General features: G+C 40.7%; 1 protein-coding gene across 3 annotated transcripts in view; it reads left to right on the top strand.

Moving 5' to 3' along the window:
• The window catches only part of pex5la (peroxisomal biogenesis factor 5-like a), a 102856-nt gene that overhangs the window by 78931 nt on the left and 12248 nt on the right, over positions 1-11677 (top strand). For all 3 annotated transcript variants that reach the window (XM_032525255.1, XM_032525253.1, XM_032525252.1), the window contains 3 exons: positions 2279-2349; positions 4004-4222; positions 6884-7046. In XM_032525255.1, coding sequence (XP_032381146.1) covers positions 2279-2349; positions 4004-4222; positions 6884-7046 — 453 coding nt within the window. The remainder of the gene's footprint in view (positions 1-2278; positions 2350-4003; positions 4223-6883; positions 7047-11677) is intronic.

Below are 11677 nucleotides of genomic sequence, written 5' to 3'. Positions count from 1 at the left end.
AACCAGACTGGATGTCTGTTGTTGGACTTCTGTGCTAGTCATGGATTGTCTATCTCAAACACCATGTTCAAACATAGAGAGGCTCATAAGTGTACTTGTTACCAGAGCACCCTAGGCCGAAGGTCAATTGATGATGTTATTAATTGTTTCATTGATCTGAGGGCTGGACATGTATTGGGAACACTTGGTTGAAGAGGGCACTTGAAAGCGACTGTGGGGGCGGTTAGAAGTCATCTCAAGCGCCTTGTCATCTGGTGTGGCAACTGATCCCATCTTGGTGTGGTGAGTTGGGTAAGAGGGAGCTAATTAGGGGGGGGGGGGGGGGGGGGGGGGGGGGGAGGGGGCGGGCGGCAGCGGATGGGGGGGACGGGGGGACTCAGGACAGACTGGTAAGCCTAAAACGGGTGGTGCGGGGTAAATTGGCGTGGTGGAAGGAGCACTTTGAGAAGAAACTCCTAAATCCAGCTAACATGCGCTCTATGGTAGAGGCAAAGCTGGGAGATGATGGGGGATTGTCCATTTCCCTGGTGGAAGTTAATGAGGTAGTTAAACAACTCCACAGTGGCAAAGCCCCAGGGATTGATGAGATCCGTCCAGAAATGCTGAAAGCTCTGGGTGTGGAGGGGCTCTCTTGATTGACACGCCTCTTCAACATTGCGTGGAGGTCTGGGATGGTGCCTAGGGAATGGCAGACCAGGGTGGTGGTTCCCCGCTTCAAAAAGGGGGACCAGAGGGTGTGTGCCAATTACAGAGGTATGACACTTCTTAGCCTCCCTTGTAAAGTCTACTCCAAGGTGCTGGAAAGGAAGGTTCAGCCTATAGTCAAAGAGGAACCATAGCAAATGCTGTCCTGGTCGTGGAACAACGGATCAGATCTTCACTCTCGCAAGGATCCTGGATGAGTCCTTACCCCAAAAGAAGGAGTTTAAATACCTTGGGGGGTCTTGTTCGCAAGTGAGGGGACAATGGAGCGGGAAATTGGTCGGAGAATCGGAGCAGTGGGTGTGGTATTACATTCAATTTATCGCACCGTTGTGACGAAAAGAGAGCTGAGCCAGAAGGCAAAGCTCTCGAACCTATGGTCACGAAGGCTGGGTCTTGACCAAAAGCATGAGATCCAGGGTACAAGCGGCCAAAATGGGTTTCCTCAGGAGGGTGGCTGGCATCTCCCTTAGAGGAGCTCGGAGTAGAGCCGCTGCTTTGCGTTGAAAGGAGCCAGTTGGAGGTGGTTTTGGCATCTGGTAAGGATGCCTCCTGGGCGCCTCCCTAAGGGAGGTGTTCCAGGCACATCCAGCTGTGAGGAGGCCTCGGGGAAGACCCAGGACTAGGTGGAGGGATTATATCTCCAACCTGGCCTGGGAACGCCTTGGGATCCCACAGAGTCCCCTGCTGGAGCGGCCCCCCTCACAACCCGATACCAGATAAGCGGAGGAAGATGATGATAGATGGATATTTTAAGGACTAATCAATCATCTAAATGATGTTTAAAACAAATATGCCAAACATTTGCTTGTTCTAACTTCTTCAGTGAAAGAATTGGCTGCTTCTCTTCATTTTATACATCATTGTAAATTAAATATTTTTTTGTAATGTAATTACAGTTTTGCACTGTTTGTAGGACAAGACAAAAAATACTGAAGAAGACACCTTGCGTTCTGGAAAATTGTGATTTGAATTCATGTTTTTTGTCTGACCGAAAAATGACTCAAACATTTAATCCATTATCAAAATTTGAGCTACTTGAAATAAGCCATTTGCTCCTCTAGGGAGAATAAGGTCATTGACAAATGTCCTCCACCTCACTCACAACAGTCCCTGATAAATTTTCTGTTGAGCGGCTAATCGTTCAGCTCTAATTAAATGGAGTTTTCACCTAAATTATCATTTTCCTTTTTTAAAGACAAAGCAGTAGTTCAGCAACCCTTCTATAGCTTAAACGACTAATAAATGGCATTCTATCGCTCGGATGATTTAATAGAGAATCTGAGTGTATCTAAGGACAACCCTCTAAGCTAAACACTTTGTTTTTTAAACCATAATTGCACGCACTTTTGTTTGACCACAAAAAAGTTTTACATTAAATAAGTTTTGAATGTTTAATTGCACTGTAGCTCCTGTGTTGATGTGTCTGAAACACTGGCATCGTTCGCTCTGTGCTGGATCTCACTTATTGAGCCTGAAGGACGATGCTGAGCCACTGTAACTGTGTTTCAGCCCCTGTAGCATACCAGGTTCCCATCCTGCTGTTTACTGTTACCTGTATTTTGTTTCCCTGCAGGCTTGGCAAGTGTTGGGGACCACACAGGCTGAAAATGAGAATGAGCAGGCAGCGATCGTCTCCCTCCAGAGGTAATAAGAAACTACTGCATCAAATTACTATTTTAAAATCAAAAATCTCTTTCAAACATACAGCTGTTTGCTGTTATATGTTTGCATAAGTGGGACTCTGTGGAATTGTTAAAAGACAAAACCTATCATTTGAAATTTGCCTGAGAGGTTTCAATGAACTTTATAGGAGAAGCCTATTCAAAATTCTGATGCAAAGATTTGCTATACTGTATTTTAAGTCCCAAAAAAACAGCATCACCATTTTACTCAATTGTTTTACCATCCAGTATTTGGGAGGAAACATTCAGAGATTTGTATTCCTAAAATAGAGACACCTAACATGCATGGTGATTGCACAGAGCCAGGGTATGTGTCCTCAATGGGAGGTGGCCCACTTTCATTCATAACACTGCTGAAGCCAGACATTACACCTGAGAGTGTGAACACTGACAAGTCAACTGAAAACAAAGGAGACAGCCATTCAGGAAAAAAGCATCCTTACTTTTTTATATGACATATGGTCCATTCTGTAAAATAAAATACTATAAACTAATAAATAAATAAAAAACATTTAATTGCTGTTCTATGTAAATGAAATTACAGAGCATGGTGAATAATTTACATTTCACTGCAAGAAGTTCACTTAAGCCAATAGACTCATGCATATTTTGAAACACCATTCAGATCTCTGATCGTTTGCATGGTGTACATTTTTGTTTGTGTATTATGTAATAGTTCCATCTGTAATGAGGGGGCTGTTTAGGTAGAAAGTGAGATTAGATGTTTAACTGGCATTAATCCTCTTCAGTTGGCAAACCGCATGTTATCCTGCCCTTTTCAGCTTCTTTTTTTTTTTAACCACTTCATTCGATCTAGCCACACAGACATCGTATTGAAAATAAACTTTTTGTTTGACGGTTAATTTTTATGCAAATAACTTGCTTAGTTTTCATTGCTTCACTTTTGTCACTGAAAACTTGGAGCTTTGTCTTCACAGCACTTCTCAATCAAATCTGGGACAGTCCCTGGATGACATGGTTGTCTGGTCACTTTTGTACACATGGGACACTAAACATTTTGCAAACATACAAAGTGTACAGTGGATTTGATTTGATTAACCAAAGTTTATGTAATCTTCAACAACACATTGCACTAAAATAATTTGGTTCAACTGAGATTATGAGGGTTTCAGGAATTTGGCAGATAAACTGTAGTCTTCAAAATGATCTTAATGAAAGTTAAATCTTGTTTTGGCCTCTCCTCCAGTTTCTTAACTAATCCAAGTTGGTTGTCCAACACAATGCTGCTCCTCTCCCCTTTTCAATTACAAAAGCCAGCGTAGGTCTTTGTGGTAGTTTTCCAAATCATATGACTTGCTACAAATACACTTTCCATCCCTAGCTTTTCCTTTTCCTAAATGCAAACTTATTGCAAATCATCTAACCCTGCTGCTGCTGAGGGTAGCATGCAAACCTTTTTCTCTGCGGGAAAGACAGATCAGAAGAGGTGCAGCTCATGCACCTCATCCATCCTGACCCAGAAATCATTAGCCTCTGCCTGATGTTCCCTTGCTTTGGCCTGTCCCAATTAATGCCTGTCAAATCTAGATTTTCCTTTGAAGTGCACACATTATACCATTTCTTCTCTCCAATGCCGTCGTCCTGTGTCCATCCAGGTGTTTGGAGCTCCACCCAAACAACCTTCCAGCCCTCATGGCTCTGGCTGTGAGCCTGACCAACACCGGTATGCGAAATGATGCTTGTGAGGCCCTGTTCTGCTGGCTGCGCCACAATCCAAAGTACAAGCACCTGCTGAAGGGCAAGACCCACCTGATGGGATCCCCGAACTCCCAACGCAGAATGTCTACTGCTCCCAATGTGGGCAGACATGAAAGGTGAAGTATTTTGACAATACTTTAGCTCTGATGAAAAAGAATAGAGCAGTCAGCTGTATATATACACACCTCTTTTTGTAATGTCCATTGTCCAAACAACTGACATTACTGAACTAACAGTTGAGAGTCACTGAGTAGCTGACAAACATAAATGATATATCATGTGCTGCATGTTGCACAGTCAAAAACAAGATATTTACTGGGCATCTCAGATTCTAATTTGTTTTACTTAAACTGCAATTACTCAGGGAGAGGAAAAAAAACTTGTTTCAAGGTCTCTGAACCACAGCTGGTACTGGTGTTATTTCACTGGCAAGGCAGCATAGGCTACGTGTATCCAACTTGCCAAACCACTCTTTTGTGCTGGAGAAGGCAGACGGCTATGTTATCTTAAGCCAGGAAAAAATGAGGCTTTTAGATAAATCAGATTGAAAAGGCCTAATTCTGCTCCAAAAGTAAAGCAGCACTTTATCAAATCATTAATCCCCTAGTCACTATGAGGAGATACAGGTACAATTACGGTGGTCTCCGTTCAAATACATGAAATATCCTTTTCATTTCATCTTCTTACTCAATCCCTCACTCTTTACAATCCTCTTTGCAGTTTTCCCCCTCATTTTATCTTTTTTCTCTAACTTTCCTTTACCCTCACTCCCTTTGTTATGACTGGCCTAAAGGAAACCTACATGACAAAGTTACAAACGCATTTCACTTCCTATAACATCTTCAAAATAAAGCGTTCCGCTGCTTTGCCAATAGAAAGCCTTCAATGTGAAGCAGCAACAGCAGGAAAGATTCAGTTTGCATCAATACTTAACAAAGCACCAATGTGCCTGAAAGCAATAAGTGAACAGTAAAATAAGCCAGATATCTAAAAGTCCAAACAGGAACACAGGAGTGAAACTAAATGTTATGGTGCAGGAAGGAGGACCCAAATGCAGAGTGGAAGGGAACTTCAACAAAGGCTTTATTGACAAAGTCCAAAAACACAAGGAGCAAAGGGTGGAGTCCAAAAAACACTCCACAGCCAAACGCAGGCACTGGAGAAGGTGAGCAGAACACAGGGAAAAATGCGCGGGGAAAAACTCACAGGGAATGACAGGACTGCAGGCAGGATGACAGGACCAGGTAGGCAGGCGGCAGATGAATAAGAAGGCACGACTAGGAAAACAAAACAGTAGCACACAGGGAGACGGCAAGGTTGCAGCTCACAGGACGACGGCAAAACGGCAAACAAACTGGAATGATCCAACAGAGACAAAGGAAACACTGGGGTTAAATACAGGAGTAATGAGGTAACGGGGAACAGGTGAGACATCAGGTGAATCACATTAGGGCGGAGCTGGACAATCAGACAAACAAAGTGAAGCTAGACAAGACTAGACGCGACAAGACAGGAAGCTGACTATCACAATAACAGGAAGTAGAACAAACAGACACTTACCGGGAATCACAAGACAGAACCACACAGGACCGGGCAGAAAACCAAGAAACAAACAAGGAAGCAAGACGGAAAAATTACCCCCATAAAGAACCCCAAACCATCACACTAAACTTGAAACTACAGAGATTTAGGTAGAATAGAATAAACATTCACAAGCATAGACACTCAGCTTGAGCTGCCAAAGACACAGCTGAGGGGAGGAGACCGTCGCAGGGTGGCCATGGTCGGCCCTGGCTGCTACCAACCAGGACCACAGTTTTTGCCATATCTCTCTCTCCCCTCATCTCCACGACTGTTTTCACCTTAGTAAGTCTGTCTATAATTATTGCACTCAAAGAAAACTGGAATGTTTTATTTGCCCCGCATTTCAATTGTCCCGGCTATCCCCTACCATAGGCAGCAGCTGCCGCTCACACAGTGATGCGCATAGTTTTTGATGGGTAGTCAGTGAAGCTACATCAGTCAGTGTTTTATGTTTGCTGCAAATACAAACTAAATCTCTTGATTAATGCAACATAATCACAACGTCTCCCGGCCATTTTCCCCCGCAGAAAGCTGTTACCAGCCAGGCTAAAGCTAATCTAGTTAGCCTAAAGAAACAAGGGGTCCGTCCGTCCCAACTAACGTTATGGTTTGGAGCCGCGAAGCTGGAAACATAACACTAATCTTCAACAGACGTCTGTGTCTGATCTAACATAATTTACACTAATTTAATTGTTCTTGGATACACAGAGTTTGTTGCTAGTGTGCGTGACATGCAGGTCTGATCAATTTCTCAAACAAACAAGCTGGCCCCACTCAAACACAACCTGAAATTTAAAGGAAATACTAATTTATGAAACGCTCTTGTGGGTTGGATTGGAGTGTAGAAATACATGACCTATATTGTTGTAAGGTATGGAGGACTATTGCAAATAAACAAACTTACCAATCAACATAAAAGAAAAACAAAAAAACAATTTCAATAACTACTTAAAACGGTTAAAAAAATGTAAATACGAGGCCTCCAAACACTACACTGAACTACTTTTTCTGCCAACACAGAGGACTTGATTTACATAAACTAATCCAAACCTCCCTCTTTAGTTTTCTTACACTGAATACAAGTTGACATGCAATACATCGCACATCATAGGTCTGCCATCTAAAGAGAGCTTACTCAGCAGCCTTAAGTCACATTAATCCTTAGCTGTGCGCGTGTTCGTGTGTGTCCACAGCTCCCTACCCGAGGTCAAAGAACTCTTTCTGGAAGCAGTTCAGCACAACTCTGACAGCGTCGACCCGGATTTGCAGACGGGCCTTGGGGTGCTCTACAACCTCAGCGGAGAGTTCAACAAAGCTGTAGAGGCCTTCAATACGGCCCTGTCAGTGCGGCCTGAGGTAGGATGAACATGGACACGGACACACACAGACACACACACACAGACACACACACACACACACACACACACACACACACACACAAGCTCTGCAAGCAGAAATGGTCTCATTGGTTGATTTGAGCCTCAGTAGAAGGAACCTTGCAACGTGCAATTTACTTTAAAAAAGTGCAAATCTCCATCTTAAATCAAAAATATAATTTAATTCTAATGTATTAGAGGCAAAAATTAAAGGCACACGCATACAGTATGCAAACATCTTGAGAAACACATGGTAAAACAACAAAAATTATCACATTCTTAAAAGGGTCAGTTCACCCCACAACATGCAGTCATTTTCCAATTAAACCTAGTTGTATCCAGTCATGCCAAATATTTTCTGAGATTTTGAGTTATTCATTTGAGAATTCCTCTGCCATTCAGCATGTGCTGAGGACTCACTGGTAAAGATCTGACTAGCGGACTGAAAGCTGTAGTTGCTGAACACATAGAATGCACTAGTTTCCTTGCAGAGACAACATGTCTGAAAGCTGGTTGACTCCAGCTGGCACACTATTATGCCAGTGATATAAACTCTGCACCTTTCAGGAAACACTTAATGGATAATCAGATACTGATTCATATATTTACAGCCAAGTAATTTTACAAAAGTGTTTATTGCCCAATTGGACTCCAAGGATGCTGGTTTGTTTGCGTTCCCTAGCTAGTGGCTGTTGATACGTTGCTACATTACAGGGAGTCATGCAAATTTTCATAATATTTTTAGCAAAATGCCCAATGTTTGTGATTTTTTGTTGTTGCAATAATAATTAAAAATAGAAACTATAATTGTACTCAGTTGTACTGCAACACTTTTCTCCAAAACAACACAGTATTATGAGACCGTATAAGCTATTTGCACTAAATGCACAAAATACATGTAATGCTTATCGCATTAAATGACAGCAAACTTGCAAAAAACACCTTTATATTGTCCATGGAATGTTAATGTATTAGACCTCCATATCTACCGTATGTTTTCATAAACCCTTGATAGTGTACTCATTAAAATACTTGGAAATTCAAAATTTCAACCCTAAAGTGTTATTGGAGGACACAACTTTTAACATTTGAGACTTTTAGAAAACAAAATAATTTTTATATTGCAAATCAAGGTCAATGAAGTAACCATATATGGTTCCTTGCCTGTCTAGGATAATGTTTTCCAAAAAAGTGTATTTATAAAAAGTATTAGAAAAAGCCACAAAATTGTTAACTATTTTTAAAAACTAACTACTTTTTTTCTACATTTTCTTTCTTGACGTGTCAAAGTTAATAATAAAACTAAAAATTTACATTTAATATTATAATTTAGTAACATGTGGGGAAAAAAAAGTATTTTATGTAAGTCCAGTCACTTAGACAAATGCTTCATTTTAAATCAATGAAGCAGTTGCACTCAACATTAAGACACAGGTGGTTCCTTGCAGACACTGACCTTAAAAAAAAAGAGCTGAGTAGACGGCTGCTGCAAAAGAAATGTATACGTTTGAGTCAATACCAACCCAATCACTCGCGCTAGTCTAAGGTGTATGATCAAACATAGTTTCACCATTTTCAAGTACCAAGTTTTCCTAATTTATAGAAATCTTACACAAACAACACCTATCTCAACATGCAATACAAATTCAACCAGATAATGTGTAAGTTCCATCAACTTATATGGTTGGGAGTCACGTGATCAGCTGGACAGAGATGGCGGCTTTACCAAATAGTTGTTTTATATGGTTCCAATCCAATATTCTACCACTTACTTGATAGAGTTAGAGCTAGAGCTAGTGTAAAATTCTTTAAACTCTTAAACTCTTTATAGGGTAGCTGGGCTAGAGTTTCCTTTCCAATGTGCTTGCTATTTTGTGCTTTATGTTGATGAGATATGCGTTTATTTTGGTGTTAATTTAGCGTGGAACCAATTTTTGTTGCAACCAGGTAATTATGCGCTAGGGTTCCTTTTTGCTGCCCCATTTCCAATCTTGATCACAGACCTACTTTGAGTGTTAGCCTTCTGGCTGTGTTTCCCCCCCTTCTCTCGCTTTCCCTTTTGTGTCACTGTCTCGTATGTTCTTGTTCTGTGTTTTACATGTGTTGTGTACTGAGTGACTTAACTTTGAATGCACTATTTTTAAGATTAAACTAAATGAAAGGCAGTAGCAATATCCACATGTACTCTCATTTAGAACACACCTTTTTGATAAAAAGTGATCTTTCATTTTTTGTTTAGAATTGTGTCGGACTGAATGCTCCTCATAAACGAGCCAGCACTCTGGGTTTATTAAAAAAGAGAAATGTTGAAATTGCATTATTACAGGAGATGCATTTGCTGCAGGCGGATACCGGCCGTTTAGCCAATAGATTCTATCATATAATTGCATCCTTTTCAGCATGTTCTAAAAAGGAATAGCTATTGTTGTCAAATGGAATCTCCCACTTAAAGTGTTGTCCTTATCTTGATCTTGGTCAAAGGATATAGGCAGGATTGTGATCTCCACAATTCAATTTGGTGCTAGGAAATTCGCACTTGTGTCAGCTTATACGCCAAATGTTTTTGATGTCAATTTCCATAATACGATCACCAATCAGTTAACAGACTGTTCTTTTATTGTTGGTGCAGATTTCAATGCTGTGTGGGACCTAAATATTGATCGTCGAATGCAAAGGCTTGTGGGGTTCAGGCTCAGGCCACAAATTCTCTGAACTCACGGGCCGGCAGCTTGGGGCTTATAGATATTTGTTGTGCAGTTAGTCCCACATGTACTGATTACTCCTTTTTCTCAGGTAGACATATCTTTTCCAGAATAGAGTTCCTTTTTGCATCCCCACAACTATTTCATTCTACTGATAAAGCGGTGTTACTCCCAATGGCATTGACTGACCATATGAGGATCCTTTTCACCACCACCCTAGGTCTACTGTCTCAACGTGCCGTCAGATGGCATTTCAATACTTCTTTACTGACAGTTGATTGAGAATGCAAAATGTGCAGGAAAAAAAAGTTTGCCGCTAAAAGCATAGAACACACTTATAAAATACTGCAATAGTACCGAAAACTGTGATAATTTTTGTCATCAACCGTGACAATTTTCATACCATTACATCCCCTAGACAAATTGATTACTATAGAAGAACTAAGTTTGGCAGGAAAGAATATGCAAAAGGTAAAAATCACCAGGCTTTGAGGAGATCTCCCCTGAATTTTAGGTAACATTTGGGAACAGCTGGGCCTATTCCTCGTTGACATGATTAACTTCTTTATTGAGAAGGGTGAACTCTCAAGGGATGTTAACACCACCTTGATTTCCTTACTCGGCTTTGGTAACACTTATATAGGTATGATTAAAGTTCTGCATTCTAACCCTTCAGCCCATGTCTTAACCAGGCGTACCTCCTCCTCTTTATTTCCAGTCTCTAGATCTTCACGCCAAGGTTGCCCCTCGATTCCTGCATTATTTGTCCTCTCCCTAGAGCCTCTGGCTGAAGCTATTCCCCAATCGATTAAGGTGTCACCAATATGCATTTGCAATACTCAGCATCACCTCTCACTATTTGCAGATGATGTTATGTTTTTTTGTTTGCTTGTTTGTTTGTTTGTTTTAGAAAACTCCTCTCAATCTCCTCCTCACTTTCTATTAGGCTTTAAAATTAACTGGTCAAAGTCCGCTACCTAATTTAAACGACTGCTTGCAATTCAGCCATCTCTGCTAACATCCCCATTGTTAAACAGTTATATTATTTAGGCATTAAGGTTTTTCTTAAAACTGATCTGCTAAATCTGATTGTTAAGCATAACTATTATGCTGCTCTGACCAATGTTTTAAAAGATATGGAAAGATGGAGGGGTCTCCCCATGTCAATTCAAGCCTGTATCTCTGCGGTCAAAATTAATGTTTCATCCAGGATTAATTTTGTGAGCTCTATGCTACCTCTCTCCCCTCCTTCTGATTATTGGCAGAAATTACAATCTGCAGCATCTAAATTTATCTGGAAAGACAAGCGGCCGCGACTTAAAATGTCTACTCTACAGATTTTAACACAGCTGAATTAGCACAACTTTCATGCATTTCGTTCACATCTACAGCAGTCAGATTCACTGGATTGACTCAGAAGGACTCACTGCACATGGGTAGGCACTTGTAATGACATATTGAACTTGTTTAGAGGCTAAAAACACGTTTAAAACTTGCCCTGTTTAACCTTTTTGGATGCTAACTCTAACAGGAGGATAACATGGTGAAGGCAGCACTGATTGTTTTAGTTTTTCTCTCTACTGACAGCACTCCATATCTACAAACAGAGCTCTGTGTTGGAATCAACCGGAATTCTGTTACCAAATACGGTTCTTCATCCGTTAAATGACGCCTTTTCTGAGTTTTCTTGTCGTTTAAGTTTGTCGCTTGTTTTTATTTTTTTGAAAACATAGAAAAGTGCCGAAAACAAAATAGGTGGAAAATACAGGATTTGTGATAATCAAATTACTTTTATAATGTTAGAGGGTCAGCATGCAAGCTAAAATTAACTTTGACATATTATGGCCGTTGCATTTTGTTTTACTATCTAAAAGCACAATAATATGCATAACACACACACACACACACA

This window comes from Etheostoma spectabile, chromosome 9 (assembly GCF_008692095.1).
Source record: "Etheostoma spectabile isolate EspeVRDwgs_2016 chromosome 9, UIUC_Espe_1.0, whole genome shotgun sequence".
Classification (NCBI taxonomy): Eukaryota; Metazoa; Chordata; class Actinopteri; order Perciformes; family Percidae; genus Etheostoma; species Etheostoma spectabile.
This window is presented reverse-complemented; position numbering and strand designations above follow the sequence as displayed.